This window comes from Propithecus coquereli, unplaced genomic scaffold, assembly GCF_000956105.1.
Source record: "Propithecus coquereli isolate 6110/MARCELLA unplaced genomic scaffold, Pcoq_1.0 Scaffold135, whole genome shotgun sequence".
Lineage (NCBI taxonomy): Eukaryota > Metazoa > Chordata > Mammalia > Primates > Indriidae > Propithecus > Propithecus coquereli.
Genome location: NW_012137747.1, coordinates 3,202,398 through 3,225,845, shown reverse-complemented (window position 1 = coordinate 3,225,845; position 23,448 = coordinate 3,202,398). Strand labels below are relative to the sequence as shown.

General features: G+C 36.7%; 1 protein-coding gene across 2 annotated transcripts in view; it reads right to left on the bottom strand.

The window, feature by feature from the left end:
- Positions 1 to 11,356: 11,356 nt before the first annotated feature.
- LNPEP (leucyl/cystinyl aminopeptidase) overlaps positions 11,357 to 23,448 on the bottom strand; it is a 90,738-nt gene continuing 78,646 nt past the window's right edge. The window contains exons 14-18 of one of the 2 annotated variants that reach the window (XM_012638840.1): positions 17,541 to 17,725; positions 15,812 to 15,973; positions 13,748 to 13,888; positions 13,006 to 13,087; positions 11,357 to 12,380 (exon numbers count right to left, since the gene is read on the bottom strand). In XM_012638840.1, coding sequence (XP_012494294.1) covers positions 12,249 to 12,380; positions 13,006 to 13,087; positions 13,748 to 13,888; positions 15,812 to 15,973; positions 17,541 to 17,725 — 702 coding nt within the window. In that variant the 3' untranslated portion in view covers positions 11,357 to 12,248. The remainder of the gene's footprint in view (positions 12,381 to 13,005; positions 13,088 to 13,747; positions 13,889 to 15,811; positions 15,974 to 17,540; positions 17,726 to 23,448) is intronic. The other variant, XM_012638839.1, reaches the window with a different exon arrangement.

Here is a 23,448-nt window from a genome sequence, read left to right as displayed (position 1 = left end):
CATCAAGTTTAAAAGTGAAAACATTAGGCTAGCTTAATTTAGTTCTGCACTCAGCATTAATGAAACACCTTTCAATAATATTCTCTTCTCCAAGGAAACAGTGTTCTGCAGGCGATTGCACATCATTTGTCTCAAAAGTGATACACACAATTGTTTCTAATGTAAACGCATATACAAATTTAACATGTAATGTTATGTGGGATTTTTAGCTCAACTATAACCTCTGGTGCCCTTCATCTGTAAAATGAGGGAGTTAGACCAGGTCATATAGAAAGTTCCTTCTAGCACTATCAGAGATCCTCAAACATTTGGCCAATTTCTCTGCATCATGCCATCTAATGCATAAGTTGCATACAATGTTTTCTAGCTAGAATTGAGACTTGGGCATGGCTGATTCTTCTGCATATTTAAGGAAAATAGAGATAAGGAAAGGAATATTTGTTGAGCACCTGTGAAGCACTAGGTCTATTTTCCCATGTACCTGTGCCTAGTGTTATTACTGAAAAGTAGGCATTATTATCCCCATTGCAGATTAGGCAATATTCAGAATCTTCTATTGTACCTAGTTTTAACTAACCAAATTCAGCAACAGTCAGGATTTAATTTCAGTGATAAAACCTACATACCTGCATGATTTTTCTAGTATACTACAATGCCTTTCAAACAAATGAAATCCCTGCAAACTTAAAGCTTAAATTTATAAAAAGATTAGACTGAAATTATTTCTGTAATTTACTAACGGGTAAGCTATACAACCTTATTCAATTAAAAAAAACTAATTTCAATCTGTAACTGAACATGCAAATACTGACATCCATACACCTCAGAAAGCAGTTGACGGGTTTTTGTTTTTAGTTGAGTCAGGGTTTTGCTCTGTCACCCACACTGGAGTACAATGGCACAATCACAGCACACTGCAACCTCCAAGTCCCAGGTTCAAGCAATCCTTCTGGCTCAGTCTCCCTAGTAGCTGGGACTACAAGTGCAAACCACCTTGCATGGCTAATTTAAAAATTTTTTTTGTAGAGATGGGGTTTCGAAATGTTGCCCAGGCTGAACTTTGAACCTCTGGCCTCAAGTGATCCTCCTGCCGTGGCCTCCCAAAGTGCTAGGATTACAGGTGTGAGCAACCATGCCCAATTGACAGTTTTAACAATAACAGTTGATATTTAGTATTCCCGAGCCAGGCATTGTGCTAGGCAACTTATAGGTATTTTATTTAATGTGAATAACTCCGCAAGGTAGGTAGGTAGGATCTCAATTTTATAAACAGAGAAAACTGACACTAATAGGAATTAGTAACAACTCTCTCTTTAAATAAAAAATGATTGAACCAGAAATCAATTCTAGTCCTAATTGATGTCTTTTCTCCATAGCCTCTCAAGTATTTTAATTTCTTGAAATCATTACTTTTTGTTATGTGATAATAATATTCCAATAATTTTGCTCAAATTAAAAGTACAGAGGCCTTGGAGATAAAGAAAATGAAGATATGAACGGCCTCTGAACCCTCTGGGCAGCCAACGTGCAATTCTGCAAGTAGGACTCAGGGATCACTTCAGCTATGTTCACATAGGAGAAGAGCAACAGCATCAGAAAACATTGAACAAAAGGGCTTTCAATTTCCCACACTTGGTTTGTACACAGACGGTTACTTTAATAAGCAACACACTGACCCCCACCCGGCCACTAAGTAGTCTTTCCTGTGCTCATGTGGCCTCTCGTATGTCCCCTGACTTCCTTTCAAACTAAGCCTCCTGATGCTGCCGCCTGCTCATCAACAGTCCAACTATGACGACGCTATTTTATTAGGTTATCACGTATGCTCTCTCCTTTTATAAAAATGAGTGGGAAAGCAAGAATGAAACTTACTATATGTGTAAGCCACAGTCCTGGATATAATTCAACTCAGCCAACAACAGAAATCACAGGAGTCCCAAAAGTGTATTTAGCTTCAACTGGACTTTGGCCAGTTGACTCGATGTCATCCATGACAAAAATAATAAAAGTAAACAAGCACAAAGCATTGGGAACATATCACCAATCATGGGCTCTAGAGGGTGGGCTGTAATTAATGACTTAAAAGTATGTTTTTGCTCTCTGGCAATGAAACATCTCTTCACAGCATGTAAGTTAACTGTTCAACTTGCACACTTTTAGTTAACACCAGAGGCTTTTGGAGTGTGTGTGTGCGTGTGTGTTGAGGGGGAGGGATTTATGGTAAGAATTGAAGAAGTAAAGCAAAAACAAGATAAAAACAGATCACTATTCTGTACCATGAGTTCTAAAAATGATTTTGAAAAATAGAGAAAAGTTATTATTATACTATTCATACAAAGTCTATTGGAACCAAAGTGTTCTTAAATTTATAATGAGTTTTAGTTCAATTGTTTAGTGCCTATATCAGTGAATATAAAAGTATAAAAAATTTAACCAGGCCACGCACGGTGGCTCATGTCTGTAATCCTAGCACTCTGGGAGGCTGAGGCAGGAGGATTGCCTGAGCTCAGGAGTTCGAGACCAGCCTGAGCAAGAGTGAGACCCCGTCTCTACTAAAAATGGAAAAATGAGCCGGGTGTGGTGGCGTGCACCTGTCGTCCCAGCTACTCAGGAGGCTGAGGCAAGAGGATTGCTTGAGCCCAGGAGTTTGAGGTTGCAGTGAGCTATGATGATGCCACTGAACTCTACCCACGGCGACAGAGTGAGACTCTGTCCCAAAACAAACAAAAATTAACCAGCAGCTTTTGATCAAAAATTCCACAATTTCTCAGAACATTTTCCCTATACATTAGTAATGATCATCGATAAGAGATTTTAAAAGGGCATGGCATCAAGGTTTTGTGCTCCCAGAAACAGAATTTGGGGGATGGGAGTTAAGAGACTTACTAAATTTGCCCTCAAATGCCCAATTTGAAGCACTAACAGTTTACTGCTTCTAGTTCTCATATCAGGAAGCCTAAGAAATTCTCAATTCTTCCTCAAAACTATTTGTGGGCATGGAACAAAGGAACTCCATTTGTAGATCTAACCAGGAATGTGACTACAGCAGTGTTCACGCCAACTATATGTGAATCAAAGCAAGGGGTATTCCCTGGTAACATCCAATGTCTCACCTTAATTAAAAGAGTCAGTGTTCCATGGTTTTGCTGGCATAAGAAATTACATGTCCCATACTGATTTAGTTACTGTATTATTACTGTATCGGTTGGCTACTTAGGTGACCTGAATGTTTACAAGAATTGCTTTAGTCCAAAAAGCAAACAATTGTGTTGGATGGAGCTCCTATAACTGTTACTCAGTCCCCTGCCCTACGCATGCATTGAAAGTCTGGGTTCCCACTCCAGGCCCGGGGACATTTGCCAATATCTGGAGGAGGCAATTTTGCTTGTCACGACTAGGGTAGGAGGTGCTATTGGCATCTAGTTGCAACTGGCTGCTAAATATCCTATGGACAGCTCCTCACAACAAAGAATTATCCAGCCCGGTATCAATAGTGTGAATTTCAGAACCCTTGAGTTTTATGCAGTAAGGATACTGGGATATTGGTGAGGTAGGAAACACAACAAAAGACAATGAATATGGGAGCTGTCCTGGTAGAGCTCATAATCTGAGAAGAAATATCACTTTATATATGTTATTTTTTTTAATCCAAAGAGTCCACACAATTATTTGTATTTAAATACTTTTATTTTCATGTCACAAAAAAAAAAGCAACAGTGTTTGCAGTTAAACATGCCTTTCAGTCAGTGCTGGTCATATGCAAAACAAGTTATCAGAAATATAAAGAAAAATAAGCCTTTTCCCTTTACAAGTGAAACAACACAATTTGCATATACAATATCATATATACATAATATTTTCAAAATCTTCCACAAAAGACAGATTATGATACAAATTTAGAATTCCACCAACAAGCTCAGACTCAAGGAATTGAAGAACTTTATAGGTGTTTAAATACAAAATGTAATATCTTTACAAGTTTCCAAGTAATTACTTTCCAAAGTACTTGAAAGAGACTATTCTTCACAGCAACATGGAACACTCGGCTTTAATCAAGACAGCTGTAAGACTGTTTGTCTCAATGTGCGTTTGTTGATTAATGCAAATGCTCCAATTATGCTGTAATTCTCATTTTATATACACATACACACACAGTGTATTATTGTACTGATGGTTTATACAGTCCAACTTCTGGAGCATTTCATTCAGCTAAGCCATGACTTTTACTTCCTTAGAAGTATTTCAAATTAAGAACTGCTCAGAAACATCACTAATGACTACCATGACTAACTCCAAAAAGGTGCCCCTTATGATCAAAGTCAAATGTGCCATGAATAAACTTTTATTCTTTCTATAGCAGCAGGTATAAGTAATAGCAAAGTATATGCTAATTTTTCAATACTAAACCTGAGAGTTTGATGTGGTAAATAACATTTCTTTGCAAATTTTCTAGGAGCCCTATCAATGTCTCTAAAATTATAATATGGCAAATCCTCAGCATGGAGTAGCATCATTATAAATGTGAAAACAAATAAATAATGCTAAGATGTTGCAGGAGGGAAGACAGCGAGGGACGGATATTTGCATATTCTTTGATGTAAACAAATGCAGTCATAGCGTTTATCATGTGGTGGATGGAGAGACACTGTGAAATATAAGAATACCGAAAGTGAACGTATAGGTCTGGATGCATGAAACGCACACAAAAACACAAGGCTAATGAGACAGCACTGGCTTAAGTTTTTGAGTGCCATTGAAGATAACATCTAACAGTGTAGGACTGAAGACAAAACAGAAAAAAGAACAGGAATGGTCCAGCTACTGGAGAACTGAGGAGAGAGATGTAGCCACACAGAAGAATTCTGGGTAGGAAAGGACCAACTTGGCCCGCCACATGTGCAGGTTGAAAGAAAGGGCTTGCCCCTGAAAGTCTTTGTCAATTAGTTTTTGGGTCCACGTTATCATTCACTGGAGCCATGGCTATAACTCAAAAGGTACATTCCAAGAATCAAAATAATTTCTACTGGGTACACAAAAATATGTTAACTGCAACAGATTTCTGTAGATGAATCAGAATTCCGGGCCTCAAGAAGCTACTCTTAAGGGTCTTCAAATGACTTCTAGGCAGCACTCTTATTGGCTTACCAGCATCACTCACTTACCAGTTACTAAAAGATTAATCAGCAATGAAGTGTAAACACACATTTACTCAGTACTGGCCCCTGTCTTTCTAGAATTTACAAAAGCACAGGTCCCTTTTCACCATCTCGTTTAGTTTGAATCAACATAAGAAATGCTGGATCTGATTAGCTTTCACCACTCAACCATACCCAAGTGTCTTCTTCTATCTTATCTGTTGCACACCTACTGCCATTAGCTACATTCCCACATTGCTATACCTTCAAGCCAGATGGTATGAATGTAGTAGGCCGTTATTTTTGTTAGGTACATTCAGAGGCCTGCAAAGGACTAAGCATTAGAGGAAAATAATGGGAGGAGAGTGAAAGCAAATTATATATGTGTGTATATACCTAAATCCTCAAAAGCATGTATCATGGAGAATAAAACAAAATAACCACAAAACAACTATGCTAGCTACTGATAAATGAGAAAATACGTGAGGAATAAATGAGGAAAAAAAAGTGATCTGTCGTATTATGAAACTCAACTTTCATTAGGTCCCTACACAGCCATGCAAGAGACTAAATACAAAATAACAAAGATATGAAAACATATTTATACTTATTAAGAATATTCCCCTACCAAAAATATAAATCCCTCCAAAACAAACAAGTAAGTAAATAACACACAACTATTCTACTCACTATTGCCTACACAGGCAATAAGGGACGGGGAGAAAGGGAGATTTGTCATACACTGATCCTCGATTTTCATTAGGTACCTATATATCTATGCAAAGGACTAGGTACAAAAATCGATACCATGAAAACATTTATATACATCTTTAAAAAGGATATACCCTGTCCTTTCTCCCTAACCATTTCCCACCCATATAACCCTCCCCACACAAAAACAAACCCAAGTTATAAAACTGTTGCCCCCACAGGCGACGAGGGAAGGGAAGCAGAGGAGAGTTATCATACATCTGGACCTCCATGTTTCATTACATACCTACATGTCCCAACAAAGGACTGAGTACTATATGAAATAACACACAGAATGTAGCAAGCATTTATATACATTAAAAATAGGTACGTATATATGTACACTCAGCCTCCTCCCAAAGAAACCAAACATCTATTCTACCATTGCCCATCAGGCAATGAAGGATGGGGACTATGGGAGATTTTTCATAGAGTCAATCTCAACTTTATTACTATTAAGTACCTAAATAGTCATGCAAAGGACTAGATTTAAAATGAATTTAACACCCAAAAGGGGTAAAAACATTTATATACAGTAGAAAAACCATATATCTTGTCTTTTTCTCTAATAAGCCCATTCCCCATTAAAAATCTCAAAAACAAAAAGGCAAAACCAAGCCATACAGTACTCATTTACTATAGTCTGTGTACACAGGCTATAGAGGAAGGGAAAGAAGATTTGCCACACTTCTGGGTCTGGGTCTCTTATTACACTGGATTCCTACAATTCCAAACAAAAAACTGAGTTGGAGTGAAAGAACAAAAAATCCCAGCAAACTTTTATATACATTTAAAAAAATACAAACCCCCAAATCCCCCACCCCTCTGCCAAAAAGCCCCAAACAACTACTCTATTAGCCATTGCCCACACAGGCAATAAGGGAAGGGGAGAAGGGAGATTTTTTCATAGAATGAACCTCGATTTTCATTACGTACCTAAATATCCATGGAAAGGTCTAGGTACGAAATGAAGTAACAGAAAAAAGAAGCAAAAACATTTATATACATTTCTAAAAGTACATATCCTCACCCTCTTGGGAGCGGGGTTGAGTGAAAAACAAAAAGTATATAACTCTACAACTATTGCCCACAGAGGCAATGAGGAAAGGGGAAAAGAGGAGATTTTCATACATCCGGACCTCCACATTTCATTAGGTACCTGTGTGCCCAAGCAAAGCACTGGGTACAAAATGAAATAACACAATATAGTAACAAAAACTGTACATACATTTTTTAAAAGTATATATTCTGCCCTTAGTCCCCTTCTACCCCCCAAAACTTCAAGAAATCTAAACTACTTAAAAAAATTTCCCCATATAGATAAAAAGGGAAAGGGAAAGAAACTGTTGCATGTTGTACATCCAGAACTCCATGGTTCACTGGGAACCTACACATCCAAGTGAAGCTCTGGGTCCCCAGTGAAATACTATAATAAAGAAGCAAAAACATGTACATATATTTATAAAAGTATATACCCCAATACCCACTAAAAAAACCCTGAAACTAATTAACTACTCTCCCAGATACTGTCCACACAGGCTATATAAGGGAAGGGGAGAAGGCGAGACGTGTCATAGACTGAACCTTAATTTTCTTCATATATCCATTTAAAGGACAAGGAAAGAAACAAACTAACAAAAAAGTAGAAAAAGTGTATACATTTTAAAAGTATACACCCTTACCCTGAAATCACTTTCCCCTAGCAAAAAAACCTTCAAAAACCCCAAATTACTCTACAAGTATTGCCTACACAGGCAATGAGGAAAAGGGAAAAGAGGAGATTGTTATACATCCAGAACTCCATGGTTCATTAGGTACCTTTCGGTCTGGGCACCCAATGAATTAATACAGTATAATAGTAAAAACATGTATATACACTAAGTACACTTCCCTGACTCCCTTGCCCGCTCCCCCCATACCCCACTCTGATAACTACTTTATTAGCTATTGCCCAATAGGCAGTAAGGGACGGGAAGAAGAGGAGATTGTTACACATCTGCACCTCCATAGCTCATTAAGTACTTCCATGTCCATGAGAAGGACATAGTATGAAATGAATTAGTAATACAATGTAGTAGCAAGAATATTTATATACATTAAGTACATAGCCCATTTTCTCCCAAAGCCCCAAACCAAACTACTCTACTGGGTATTGCCTAAAGAGGCAATAAGGAAAAAGGAAAAGAGATTTGTAATACTCTGAACATCAATTTTCATTAAGTATATATGCATTCATGCAAAGAAACAAGTATGAAATAAAATATGAAAAAGCAGCGTAACATTTATATATACTTAAAAGGATGATATGCAACCCCAGCCCCCAAGACTAGATCAAAACAGCAGCAACTATTAATACAACTACTCTGTTTTTGTCCACAGAAGCAATAAGGAGAAAGGTAAAGGGGACATCTGTCACACTTCTGGACCTCCACATTTTATCCACATGTCCACAAGAAGGATGAATGAAATAGAAAATGAAATGGCATTCACAAAACAGCAGCAAAAACATTTGTACACACTTTTACAAGAACATACCCTGCTATCCTTTCAATATTACCACCTCCTTCCAAAACAGGGAACCAAATAACTACTCTGTAGCTGTTGTTACAGGCAATATGGGAAGGGGAGATGAGATGTCATAGGACGATATATTACTTTTCATCAGGACAAAAATACACAAAATGAAAGAATATAAAAACCTATCAAAAACACACATAATATGTACATTTTAAAAGTATATATCCCCAACCCCAAACCACTCAAAGAAATCAATCAACTATTCTATTAGCTATTGCCCATGTAGGCAATAAGGGAAAGGGAGAAGAGGAGATTTATCATACTTTTGGACCTCCACTTTTCATTTGGTACATACTTGGCAATGCAGAGAATGAAAGCACTAATACAAAAGAATGTGAAAACCAGCAAAAATACATATCTTAGGTTTTAAAAATATAAACAGGGGTAGGGAGGGGGAATGAAGCTCTTTAAAAAGAGAGTTAATTCCAATAAAAGCCAAAATTATAAAGTCAAAGGTGAGAAGAGCTACATCAAACCTATGACCTTAGTTCTTAGATAGGCCTGTGTAACTAAATCCAGGTCTAGTTTTACAACTCAGCCTAGGAACTGCTGTCCTTGGGGCTGAGTACACCTTCCTGGCAGCCCCATGAAACAGGGGGATTGTGTGAGTGTCCAGCAACTAGACTGCAGATTGTGGTTCCAGGTGCTTTAGTCTGAGTAGAATCTTCTGAAAATCTAACTCGGTAACAGTCTATCAATAATCCAACAAAGTCAGCACTTAACTTTAATTTCTTACTTCCCAATAGTAAGAAAGGACTCTGTTTGGTACCCAGTAATACCAATGTAGCTTGATTTTCTCTCTATACCCAGGACTCTTCTGACAGCCCTTTTGTTCCTACAGTGTGGCCCCATAAAATGAAAACACATATGGCAAAGAAAATTAGAGTTAAATAGAACCTGTGATAGTAAGGAAGTTCATGAACAAATGAAAACAGTGACAAGCAACAAAACTTCATTTAAAGAGACTTAAATAAAATAAGATGGAGGAAGGCACAAGCTTATGGTGGAAGCTGACACTACTTGCAGTTTAATACAGCTAAGCACTTCATGTAAACAGAGCAAACTGGACTCCTCCGACTCCTACTTTTTGTAAGTTTTCGCATGTCCAAAGCATAAATTTTTCTTCTACAACTCCAGATTTCCAATTCTATCTTTCCTAATAATCTCGTAAGATGCCCCTTTTATATTCAAGTAGATCATCTCTCTGAATGAACAGAGTACCTATTCAACAAGTACTTAATTGTGTCATGAATCTGTGTGCTTCTATAAAAAACCATACTATGACTTCTGTGCTTCAATCTGGGTTCTCAGAAATACAGTGGCTAAGATACAGTTTTTGGGGAAAAAAACTTTGAAAGCTACCATTATACTTATTATACTACAAGTTTTACCTCTTATTTAACCTTATATTCCTAAGAGCTAGTTTTTAGAAATCCCATATAGATGGGGTTACTTTAACATTAAAAATCATGGAATTCTGTGGGGAAAAACTGAGGTGAAGTTTTAGTAACTGCATATAATTGAGGTGAAGGGTATAAATGAAACTACGAATATTATGGATCCAGTATCATGGGAATGAACCGCCTTTGCATGTGAAGATAGCAACAGTGATCATGAGTCACTTCTTTCTAGCCCATGTTTTGATAAAGTTTTACTTATAACAATACCACCCACCCCACACCACATGCAGACACATTCATAGAAAAAAAAGATATAATTCAAGACAAGATTTGCCATATGCAGAATTAACATACATTCCAAGAGCAACGTCAAGATGGACAGGCAGAACTGAAGAATCTTAACCAATTTGGGGGAGTAACAAAATTTAAATTCTGTATCAAAGTGGAATTCAGTAACACAACACGGTAAAAAAGATCAGCGACAATAAGCAAAGAACCCTCAAAAACTTAGCGTTTTTCCCTCACTCTAAAAATACAAAAACACCCTAACTTTCAATATCAACTAAATTATCATTTACCAAAGCACAAGAGGAATAAAGACCTACAATCACCCCAGTTTCAATAAGACATATTTAGATGATTCTGTGATTCTCAGGATATAGTATTTTTTACTCTACAGTGAGAGATAAATGTTTAGAAAAGACTAAATTGGGGGAAAACACACTAGGATTAAAGAAGGCTATTTTTTTAGCTTGCCAGCCTTTTAAATTTTATTATATAAAAATATTTTCATAAAATAAAATTTAATTTTATACACAATCTCACATATTCTAACTTTACACCTGCTGAATAAAAAAAGGTGACCTTTCCCATTGTCTGACTCTGTGGAGTGTTTTAAGTGCTTACAAATGGGTAACTACCCTTTTTATGTACATAGAAGCTGTTTTAAAACAAAATATAAAATTCTCAACAATTATTAGGAAGAAAGCTTTTCTCCTAAGAATCAAAGAAACTAAACAATCTAGGTATAAGTCTGCATAGCTCAAAAAATTCAAGTACAGTGTTTCCCCTTCAGAAGGAGTAAAAATGCCATACAGTTTTGGATATCCTCCCTCATTTTTCTTTCTTTCTTTGACCACTCCTTTTAATGTTAGTTTGACCACAATAAAAGAAAAACTGTGATTTTTCAACTAAAGAGAAGTGCTATTTTTGATACGGAAAAAATTCAAAGCCCACCATATCTGATTTCAAGTTCCTCCTATTCTACCTTCTCTTTGTTCCTTTAAGGTACTATGGTGAACTTCAAATAAAAATTTTCAATTTCTCAAAGGCCCTATTTTAAAATATGCTTCTAATATGCTACTCTATCATATAAAATGAAAATCCACACATGGCTATGATTCAGAGAGAAAGTGTCTATGATCAATGATGCCAAAAGGTAACTTAAATTGTATTCTTAGTAATAGTGATAAAAGTCATGATGAAAAACACCAGTGTTAGCAAAACACTTGCCACAAACGTAGAAACACTTCTTGATAACATAAGATATATCTACGGCAGGGAGTGATAAAGGTGTACAGATTTGGGGAATATCAGCATTCATGAATAACGTAATTATAATTAAAGCTAACTTTGTTTGGAACAGTTTCCTATGGTAATGCTATAAAAGATGAAAAAGAAAGCGTTAAATATTTGGAAAATTTAACCTTTTGGCATTGTTATTTAGCTTTTCAATACAACAAAAAAATTTAAAAAATCTGTAGCACCTGGCTATTCTGCAGAAAAAAATACAATAGTTATAGATATTATTTAGACTTTTTTCAGAAAATAAAGGATTAATCAAAACCCCAAATCAAAGTAGATCTGCACACCTGAGATCAGTTCTCTACAGTGCATGCTTTATTGTCTTTGTTACCATACTTTTTGTATCATACTAACTTTGTACCACATTCCAATAACATCTATCAATAAGAAGCAACAAATGGCTGACAAAGCAGCAGCCTGCAAAGATGGTGGCTCTTATGGGAGACCACTTCTTGTTCCACTGTGTTCAGTAACTTTCCGGATACTGAGATATAGAACTGATTTCCAAAACAGATTTTTTTCCCCCATTTGTGTATCTTCAAAGTAGAAAAATTACTCATTGTTTCTGTAGATGGTTGGCATGTAAGTGAATACAATTTTGTAATAAATAACTACATACTGCCCAAAGACATTTCAGAAAAGACAGATGAAAAATACAATCGGGCCCTGAGCTAACTAGAACTCCTAAGAGTGCAAACAACTCGGCAGCAATCCTGGCTTTACCTTGGCTTTTGCAAAAGCAGCAGAGACCAAGTTTATAAGCTTTCTGAATGGGCGACAAAATGAGGTGCGGTCGTGCATGTTACAGCCACCACGTCAGGGTTTTTAGGTTCTTCTCTATCCACTGGATATTCAACTGAATGACTTCCAAAGCCTCTTGGACACAACGGAGCCGAAAGGTTGCCTCTGACTGACTTTCAAAGAATGCTTGAACCTGTAAGTTTCACATAGTATTTCAGAAGAAGAAAAGGACAATAAACCTCGGGTAACTCTGGCTATCCTTTTCAAATAAGCTGTAACTTAGTGATGGCTGTACTGATATCTTGAAAGCAGTAGGGAGAAGAAATACTTTAATATTCAAGGTGTCTACATGTATTTCCCAATCAAGTATGGTGATACCTGAAGTAATTTTTAAAATGAATTCTCTTTACTCCCATAAGAATACATTTTCCTAACTTACAATAGAAAAAAGATGTCCAAGTATGATAAGTGAGGTTGAGTCTAAAGTTAGTCTTGGTGCTATAAATTTGCCCTTTGAATAGAATTCTTAAAAACAATTTCATAATTACTTTCATTTTTATTTTTTTTTTAATTTTGCATATTTTATTATTTTTATCGGGAAGACAAGGGAATATTGTTGAGATAGAAACCAAAATGTTTCCTTATTACTATATATCCCACCCTCTAAAAGTAATCACGGTGCAGAATCATTAACATTATGCAGGAAGACAGAGAGAAGGGACAGGGATTAGCATCAAAAGCCACCATATCACTTACACTGAGCAGCCTGAGGGGAAAAGAGTTACCCAATCTCCCAACTAGCATTTTATGTAACCAACCTCAGATAAATGTGGCTTTGTTGAAAACAGGTGAGTTGATCCAGCAACGATACTTTGTATAGTATAGGACCCCAGATGGAACCTGAAGAAACAAAAAATAAGAGCAAAAAAATGAGGCATCTGCTGGTGACCAAAGTGCAAAGGAAATGCTTTAATGCCAAAGGCAGAGTGGAGTCCTCCTGGGAACTACAGCTCACTAAATCGGGGTTAGTCCCACACACACTTACTGCCAGTGGGAAGAAAAGGTGGGTGAAATAGGGAGGAATTGAGAATATCCAGATAGATTATTAATCCATTTAATCTTCTCAAAGATCAGATCATACACCTAGAAATGTTATTATTGCTTTAAAAGAGAGAAAGAAGAAAAAAACCCAACACGGGCTATCTAGCTGGGTGCATGCTCTTAACTGATGCCTTGGCAATGAAGAGGTACTTTTCAACACACATAACTAAACAGTTATTATTATGAAATAGTCTGTGGGGCCATGCTGAGCTGAGTGACCCGGTGCCGAGCAAGGCTAAACTTGGTTAGCACTTGAATGGGACACACTGTTAAATGACTCATGCTTTGGAATTATGTTTACAAATCTGAAAATTTCTGAATGTTTCAGTGAAACTGTCACAGAAGTATTTTTCCTCTCACAGCAAATTTTAACTCCTGTGAACAAACACAACCCGGGGAGCCTTTTTCAAATGTGGAGCCTGAGAATACTGAAAGTTAGCAGTTGTCTGAGAAACTTACTTCTGTACAAGCTTATTCCAGTTCTCTTTGACAAAATCCCATGCCAGTAAGTGTCCAGGAAAACATCGGCCCACTGTTCTAATGATAAAAGACAGCTTTTGTGTTCGGATGATATCTCCATCGAGGCTACTTTTCATTAACCTAAAGAGCAAAGCAGATTTAGCCTCCAAAATAATTATTCACAAAGAAGTGATGACTGAACTTAAATTAGTATTGGTTTCTTAATTAAAGCTCTGTAGCAGTTCAAAGAAAATAAGTGTCAGGGTCGTCTAAGATTGATCCACAGGTTGAAAATATGTCATTTTTTTAAATGAAGGAAGAACTTAATCAACAAGATAGGCATTTACCTACAATAATAAATAATTTTTGATACAGTAAGAACATTTAGAAAATAAATTCTGGTAGAATTTTGGAGACTGGCATTTTTTTCTAGTAAAAACCTTATTTTAGTAGTCAGGTACATTATATCACTACTCTTAAATAACTGGGCCATTTGAATGATTTGAAAAGTGAAGATACATTTCAGAATATACTCTTAATATTAATAATAGTGAACATTTATTGATACTATGTACTAGATAATGTTCTAAGTCCTTGATATAACTAATGCTATGGAGTAGGATTCATTACTTGTCTCCATTTCATGTTGAAGAAACTGAGGTTATGTAACTGCCCCACAGTTACACAGCTAATAAATACCAAAGCCTAGTATTTGAACATAAGTAGTTCTCATCTACTATGCTACACTATTTGCTTATAGTGAGAAAACATACACCCCAAAAAGAATGCAGCAGTATTTTTAGGGGGAAAAAATCCAAATGGCCAATGAAATGTGATGGGCTAAATAAATTATGATAGAGTCATACTGTGGAATACTATGAAGCCATAGAAACAAATGAAACAAGTTTTATGAAGCAACATAGCAAATCTCAAAGACTGATCATTCACTAAAAAGGATATCACAAAACAGTTGAGTGTAGTATAAACCTATGTGTAAAAAATGTGGTTAAATACATATGTATGTATATCTATCCCCACAGGTAAAGACACAGAGCAGAAATGACCCTTATTAACAAAGAAGAGAAAATAAGAACGGAAGTGAAGGATCATAAGAGATACTTTTACATTTTACTTCCTTTTCTTAAGTATTGTTTGAATACTGTACAATGGGAAATTACTAGTGTATTACTAAGTGTAATTTAAAAATGAAAATTTTTCTCTATTTCTTTAGGTCCGACGCTGGCTACTACTTTAAAGAAAATGCCTATTTATAGTTTGGAAAGTGGATCTGGGCTGGTGCTGAGGACATTTCTGGGACGCTATTAAGATTTACCCGAGCAAAATTACACAAGAGAAACAATGAGACCCAGGCGCCCCCCTCTATCCTTCTTGGTGTGATTTTCAACGTCTGTGTCCTATATGCCAGATATTTCACATTCCTGTTGGCTACCTAGAGCTCCTCTACCCCAGCATTGCCTGTTCTTCCTGTCAGGAGGCCCTGTTTACAGCCCTTATTTCACCCTGTGAAACTCACATTTCTGGGCCTTCATCAGCTACATATAGAAAAGGAAAAGTCTGACCAATAAATTCACAGGAAGGTAGAACCTACAAGCTTTTACAGGTTATCCTTTTCTGAAGTGACTGCATTTTCAAAATGACAGCTTGACCAGAGCAACACCTTGGCCCAAAAGAATGCAGCACTAACTGTGTTGTGTAAGACAACATACCAAGAGAGGAAGATGTTTTGAGCAGGGAGTGGAAGCAGGCTGTGATTCCTGACATCTCCCAATCTCTTTTGGGCAAAGCGTATTCTGCCTATCTGTAAGGGTTCAATCTCTGATATGAAGGCCAGCACATGTGGGCTCCTCACCACACTGCACAAGTCAGGCCTGGCCTATAGCAGAAGGGTGGAAAAGGGAGATCTCAAAAAAAAAAAAAGAAAAAAAGAAAAGAAAAAAAAAAAAAGAAAAAAAGAAAAGGAAAAAAAAAAAGCTTCCATCATAGGAACACAGTGCTTTTATGCTTTTGGTTTCTATATGTCACATTCCTTGCGTGGTTTCATACCAGTAAAGTTTCCGTACATCCTCTGAGCTGGCAAGTGCTTCAAGTATTTTGTTCTTCTCTGCTTCAGAGCCTATAGACATGTACTTGCTTAAGAGGAATGTCCAGCCTTTCTCAGTTTTTGCTCCCACTTTGAACACAGTAGTCATGACATCAGTAGGTAAGCTGTAAGAGAGGTGGTCAAACATGAGAACAGGAAAAAATTCTGAATACAAAGGCAAGGAGTTGACTAGTGGGAGTGTTTCTGGGGTTAGGGTAGGCAATAATTGCCAAAGTCTTAACTATACAACTGAGAGTCAAGAAAAAGGTTAATTCAGTGACTGCTACTATCCTAGCGGTACAACTATGAAGAACAACAGTTCAATTTAATATAATAATTATTCATGATGCAGTCACAAAAAATCAGGTAAGTAACTGGCTGGATGCTGGGGAGGGGAAGAGGAATGAGACAGTCTTTGCCCTCTAGGAACTCACAGGCTATCACAAAGTTTAGAGCAAAACACACACGCATGCGCGCGCGCGCGCGCACACACACACACACACACACACACACACACACACACACACACACACACACTACAATACCGTGTGGTAAGTTCTGTGGTAGAAATACAGCAGTAAATGTGGGGGGCGGTGTGAGAAGAGGGGAAGAAATAGTCCACTGCCTTTATTAATTAAGATCTAGGAGCTGGAAAAGACTCAAAAGGTTATCCGAATCCCCCACCCCAACTCTCCATCTGATGCTTGAATCTTCTCTCCACAATGCCCAGTGAGGAACCTGGAGAGAAGCGATCATCACCCGAAGCATTACTGCTAACTGCTAACTCGACCTGCTATGTTTTAGTTCTAAATTACGAGAGAATTGTTTGTCACCTCACACCCATTAGGATGACTGATAACAAAAACTCAGAAAATAACAAGTGTTGGCAAGGATGTGGAGAAGTTGGAATGCTTGTGCACTGCCAGTGAGAATTTAAATGGTACAGCTGCTATGGAAAATAATATGGCAGTTCCTCAAAAAATTAAAAATAAAATTTCCATATGATCTAGCAATACCACTTCTAGGCATATATCCAAAAGAAATGAAAGCAGGGTCTCTAAGAGATATTTGTACACCCATGTTCATGGCAGCATTATTCACAATAGCAAAAAGGTGGAAGCAACTCAAAGGTCTATCCATGAATGGATGGATAAATAAAATGTGGTATATATAAACAATGGAATATTATTCAGCCTTAAAAAAGCAAATTCTGACACATGCTACAACATGGACGAAACTTGAAGACCTCATGTTAAGTGAAATAAGCCAATCAAAAAAAAGACAAATTTATTATATGATTTCACTTATCTGAGGTGTCTAGTGCAGTTAAACCCACAGAAACAGAAAATAGAGTAGTGGCTGCCAGGGGTTGGGGGAGAAGGAGGTGGGAAGTTGTTAATGGGTACAGAATTTCAGTTTTGCAAGATGAAACAGTTCTGCAGACTGGTGCACAACAATGTGAATATACTTAATGCTACTGAACTGTACACTAAAAAATGTTTAAGATGTTAAATTTTATGTTATGTGTATTTTACCACAAAAGTCTTGTTTGAGAGCACAGATACAGAGTTCACCTATATTAACATTCAGTTTTATAACATTTAAGAACCAGGATGAGAAGATCCTGGTTTCAGTACAGGATGTGAGGCAAAGAGGAGGAAAGCGATTCATTTGAGTAGAAGTATACCTCACCTTTGAGTTCCATTGGATGCTACCCAGTCATCAAACAGCTTCATGGCAGCGGTGTGGCAGTCCCCCAGGCTGTGGGTGCAAGCAAATTCTAGCAAGACTGACCGAAGCTCTCGCATAGTTGGGGTGCCCTCATCAGTCCATGTTTGTTGTTGGATTTGGTTTTGAAGCAATTTAAACACCCTAGTCTAGAGAAACAAAATAGATTATAATAGATCAGTAATAATTAGGGCAATCAAAAAAATTAGGACAGTAAGATCTCTTTTCCCCAACATTTACTCAATGAGAAAAAAAGGGGAGGGGGGCATAGATATTATTCATCACATATCAACTGACCATATGAAGCCCACATACAGCTGGGATGAAACCATTCAATAACAAAGGCTATACATAAGGCTGCTATAGCCAAGAGGGACTTTTAATGACATAACTGAGAAAGAATTAATGACTTCTGTGCAGTAGGGAACATTTATGCCATGTGTACTCAGCTAGAAGTCATTTTCCTGCCAAAAAGTATCACTTATAACCACTGCTGAAAGGAAGTTGGAACTTCCTGACCTTGTGACTTCAGAATCTATAAAACCATAAAGCAATGGGAGAAAAACATACTCCTTTACTGATGGTTAATGTTTAAATGTTTCTGAATCCACTGTTAACAGTATATTTAACATATCAACTAGTTCAGTGCTACAACAAATTAACCTAACCAAGTTAGCAAGAAAATGAAGCCTGCGGGGAAGAATGGTTCTTTACAGTTTATTTCTTCTCCCAAGCTTTTAAAAAATTTTCATACCTACAAAAAAGATAATGCAATGAAAACCCAGATGCTGTTCATCTAGAGTCAACAGTTTTTAACACTCTTACAATTGCTTTGTTTCTTCCTATGTGTAATGCACATACACACACAACTTGTTTTTTTCTGGTTTTAGCCGAACCATATGATAGTTACAGATATCATTATATTTCATTTGAAAACACTTTCACATACAACTCGCAGAAATGAGGACATTCTCCTACAGAACCATAATACCTTATTACACTTAAGAAAATGAAGTTATTCATTAATATCACTTACCATCCAGTCCATTTTTATAGCTTCTTCTGAATGGATGTCACTGTTAAATGTATACTTGGGGTATTAAGGAACCAACAACTTTTTCATCTTTGTCCACAACAAAAGCATAAAAGCTGGACATAGTGTGTGGAAGTATTTCCACATTACAAGTTGTTATACATGGGGAGGAGTGAGGACACATGGAATTTTAAAAAGCATCATTTGAAAAATGAATTTATAAATGCCACAGGAAGGAACAAAAATTCTAATATAAAAGATGCTTTAAGGCCTTTTTTAGAAAACCTTCACAGCTACATATAAGGATGATAAAAGTGAAAAAAAATTTACAGGTGTCCCCTCTCCCCAGGGATGTCAGCGCAGGAGGATTTCTTCCCCCGGGTCCTTCCTCACCACCACTACCATTTTCACATCTCATCTCAAGTAATCAAGCACCAGAGATGACCACGCACAGAAACTCTTAATCCCACAAATTTCGTTCAAGTTCTTCATAGAGCATTACTTTCTTCCCAAGTACCACTGTCAATACCTAACATGAATCCTGTTTGCAGATCTTTAAACTGTTGAGGCCATTTTCTCAGCAGAGACAAGTCTCTTCTGGAGCTGAATATAAGAATGCAAAAAAAAGTCTGTGTGAGGAGAAGGACTCAAAGTTTGTGATAACATGGCAACTCACTTCTGTCAAAAGCAAAGACGTAGAGAACAGACGCCTGGTGGAATGTGTGAGTGTGAAGTTTGAGAGTCACTGGGAGGACAGGAAGTGGAAAATACTTGCTATGCTGACTAGTAACACGAGGAACATTAGAGTAATGCAGGAGATCCCACTGGATACACCTGACTGCACTGGTACGTGCTGTCTTCCACCGGCCTTACCTTCTCAATAGCGTCATGATTGCAAACCATCCCAAATGACTGAAGAATAAAAGAAATTTAAAAGCTAGTCTTAACTGTCAAATAGAAATAAAGGAAGAATGTGAGAAAAGAAAGTTATAAGCCTGTAATTTTATTTTAAAAAACTCAGTGAAGAAAAAATGGCAATGCTCATTCAGAGTTTACTAAAACATAAAGAAGTTAGTGGAAAAATTGGCACTTTAAAGTATTAGAAGCAAAGGAAACCTGACACCTGAAGATGCTAAGGCTAATTCCTGAGCAGTCATACCGCTGGAATCACAGGGTGCAATTTTGCTAGTTAGTCTCAGTACCAAATTATTAAGAGGAATTCTAATAATAGTTGATTTTAAATATATTTCAAATTATAAGAGTAAAAATTTTTATTTAAAAAAAGAATTCTATTTTTAGAAAAATCCTGCCATTATAAAACATAATCATTTTTATAATTAATTCAGCTTATATTTTTAATATTAGTTAATATTAATGAAGTGTAGCATGTGCTTCAAATTATCTTTCCCTTTTAGTAATAAAATGAAACTGTTTTTCTATGGCCCCAAATTAATTTTCTTGAAATTTAAGCTCATTAAACAATAGAATCCAACCCTATGATTTCATAAAGTAAAATGGCAAGTGGAGAGAGGAAATAAATTAATGGGTTATACAAACTGCAAATATTGGCTATGCAATAAAATGCAACACCACCACCACAAAATGATTTTAAAAATAAAACAGACAAGGAAAGCTGCTGGCACTTATGTTATGTATTACATTTTGATTTACTGCTTTAATTTTACACTGATATGCCCAGGGAGTTCTTTCCTGGGTCAACTGAGTTTCTTAAAAGTTAAATGTCAGTTTTTATTGCAAAAGGTTTACCCCGCCAATGCCTCGTATGTAAAAGAATGACAGATTTGTAAGTGATAAAACAGGAATATGGCTAGGATCAGATGTTAACATCAGATGCGAACAATTTAACACAATTCAAATGTGCCTCCAGACCGTGCCCATCACAACACCACAGCATACATCAAAAAATGTGGCACATATCGTGTGCAGCCTACATAACAAAATGACCAATAAATGTACATAATGCTCTGGTTACAATGACATAAAAATTAATCAGACACCAGTCTTAAATACTAATATATTTGAACATTGTATCCAAGGACTCAGAAATGTCTGCTATTCCAATTCCTAACTACAGAGTGTCAAATTTCATAGTTTGAGAGTTTTGATGCTACCAGAACACCCTAATATTAGAATACGAATTTTGAAGAAACAGGTTCTCCCTCTTGATGAAGTAAAGCTAACTTGGCTTTTAGCTAACAATATGAAGATCTACAGCACTAAAAGGGCCTCTGATCTTAGAAACATACACTAAGCCTCCTGCTCTTGTCTTCTATCCAGTCCCCTAGCTCCTACCCTGACATACGTTCCTAACAAACACATACCTGCCCAGAAAACCGGAAATCATCCAGGATGAAGATGCAGTGGGAAGAAGAGTTACTTGGGTATCAGTAGGAAAATGCTCCAAAGGTGCAACTCCTTGAATTGAGTTTAGCATCTGTATTCTCAGCATAGGTACAGCTTGAGGTAAGTATCAAGTGCTTCCTGAGAACTAAGCCCTAAACAGAGTTAACGGAACGGGTCAGGGGAAGAATGGTTTCTGCCATTAGGAAATTTAACTAGCTGGGCAGCTTCAGCATAGGCAGATATTCTGCTTCCTCTTAGGTATATTCAGAACCAACACTGTCCTTTAATAGTGAAAAAAAGTGAGTGAGATGTACTAATCTTATTGCTACCCGTACTGGGTTGAATGCTTCCCTGCCCCTGACCCAAATTTCATGTCTGCCTGCAATCTGTGATTATGACCTTATTTGGCAATAGGGTCTTTGCAGATGCCATCAAGTTCAGATGAGGTCATAGTGAATTACTGAGGCCCTAATCCAATGACTGGTGTCTTCATAAGAGCAGGGAAACTTGGACCCAGAAACACAGGGAAAACATCATGTTGACAGAAGCAGAGATTGAAATGATGCATCTACAAGCCCAGGAAACAGGATTGCTGGCAACCACCAGAGCTAGGAGAGAGACACAGAACACATTCTTCCTCAGAAGGAACAAATGGTATCCTGCCAACACCTTGATTTTGGCCTTCTGGCCTCCAGAACTATGAGAGAATAAATTTCTGTTATTTTAAGGCACCAAGTTTGTGAATTTATAATGGCAGCCCTAGGAAATTAATATACTACCTCATATAGTATTGATATGACACTGATTACCTCCAAAATAAATCTAGAATTAAAAATATACATATATGATAAAATAAACTGTTACTGAGATAACTGGATACCATATTGTAAAAAAAATCTTGGTGTCTACCTCACACCATACAGAAAAGTCAATTCCAGATGGATCATAGATCAAAATGTAAAAGGTAAAATAATAAAGTTTTTAGAAGAGAACACAGAATATCTTGGGGTAGGCAAATATTTTATATACATTAAGAATTGACATTAACCAAAAACCTTATTAGGAGAGTAAAAAACAGAGTGGGAGAAGATATTTGTAAATATAACAGGATTCATATCTAGAATATGCAAATTTGATTTGATTGGATATGAAATAAAATGCAACACCACAGATCAATAAGAAAAAGGCAGACGATTAAGTAGAAAAATAAGTTAAAGACTTGGGCACTTCCCAAAAGAATATCCAATGGTCAATAAACATATCAAAAAGAAATTCATCTTCACTAGTCAGTAGGAAAATGCAAATTAAAGTCAAAATTGCAATACTACTATGCACCCATCTGAGTGGCTAAAAGAAAAAAGATTTACTGTGAATAATTAAGTTAACAGCAAGGATATAGAGCAACTAGAATTCTCATATGGGAGTGTAAATGGCCACAACTTTGATAAACTTTGATAGTACAGTATTAACTATGCAAATGTTATGACTCAATAATTCCATTTCCAGACATACCCCATAGAAATGCATACCAAAGACATGTATAAGTATATTCATAGCTGTGCTATTCATGATAGCTCCAAGCTACAAACACCCAGATGTCCATCAACAGTACCTGAACTGGCTAATACCCCAAAATATTTTAAAAATATACAGTTATTAACATTTCAGATATTAAAAAAATTTCATAAGTTGACAACTTCATTTTCAAGAGAACAACTAGATGTGGGTCTATTATTTTAAGCCTTAAATGCATGGTCTACAAGCTTTTCAAACTGTTTTAACACAAAAGTCTCAGTATTAAAAAGGAAAAAAATGATATCAAGAAAGCAAGCTTTAATTTTTCCAACACAAAGTACGCTGGAAAGATGACATTTCTAGAACACTAAATATGACAACATAAGATAAAGAGTAGGCTTTCGAGTAAAACTAGTCTGGGTTTGATTCTGAGCTTTATAATTTACTAGGTAAGTGACACTGGAAAAGTTATTCAGTCTCCTCATTTTATCTAACAGAGGTAGAAATATCTATCTTAGCATTGTGTGAAGATTAAATGAGGTAATCTACATTAAGCACTAAGTACTATGTGTAGGATATAATAAGCACTCAAATGCACTTGTTTCTGATGTGTTTCACTCATTTATTCATCCAACATTTACTGAGTATCACTATGGGCCAGGTCATGTTTCAGGCACTGGTTTTTATTAAGCTTGTTAGTTGAAAGCCTTATGAAATGGAAAATAATAAAAATCTTAACCATTAGAAAAGAGCTCAGAAATCATCTAACTTAAGCATCTCACTCATGGGTAGAGATGGTGCACCTCCTTTGGGTCAGATCAGAAACTGGTGGGGGAGGGGTGCTCTTCAAGCTCCATAGGGCCCATCTGTTCTGCATCCCTTCCTCCACTAAGAATCATGTATGTGATGAGAGAACTCATCACAAGAGATGCACCATAGGACAATAATAGAGGCAGAAAG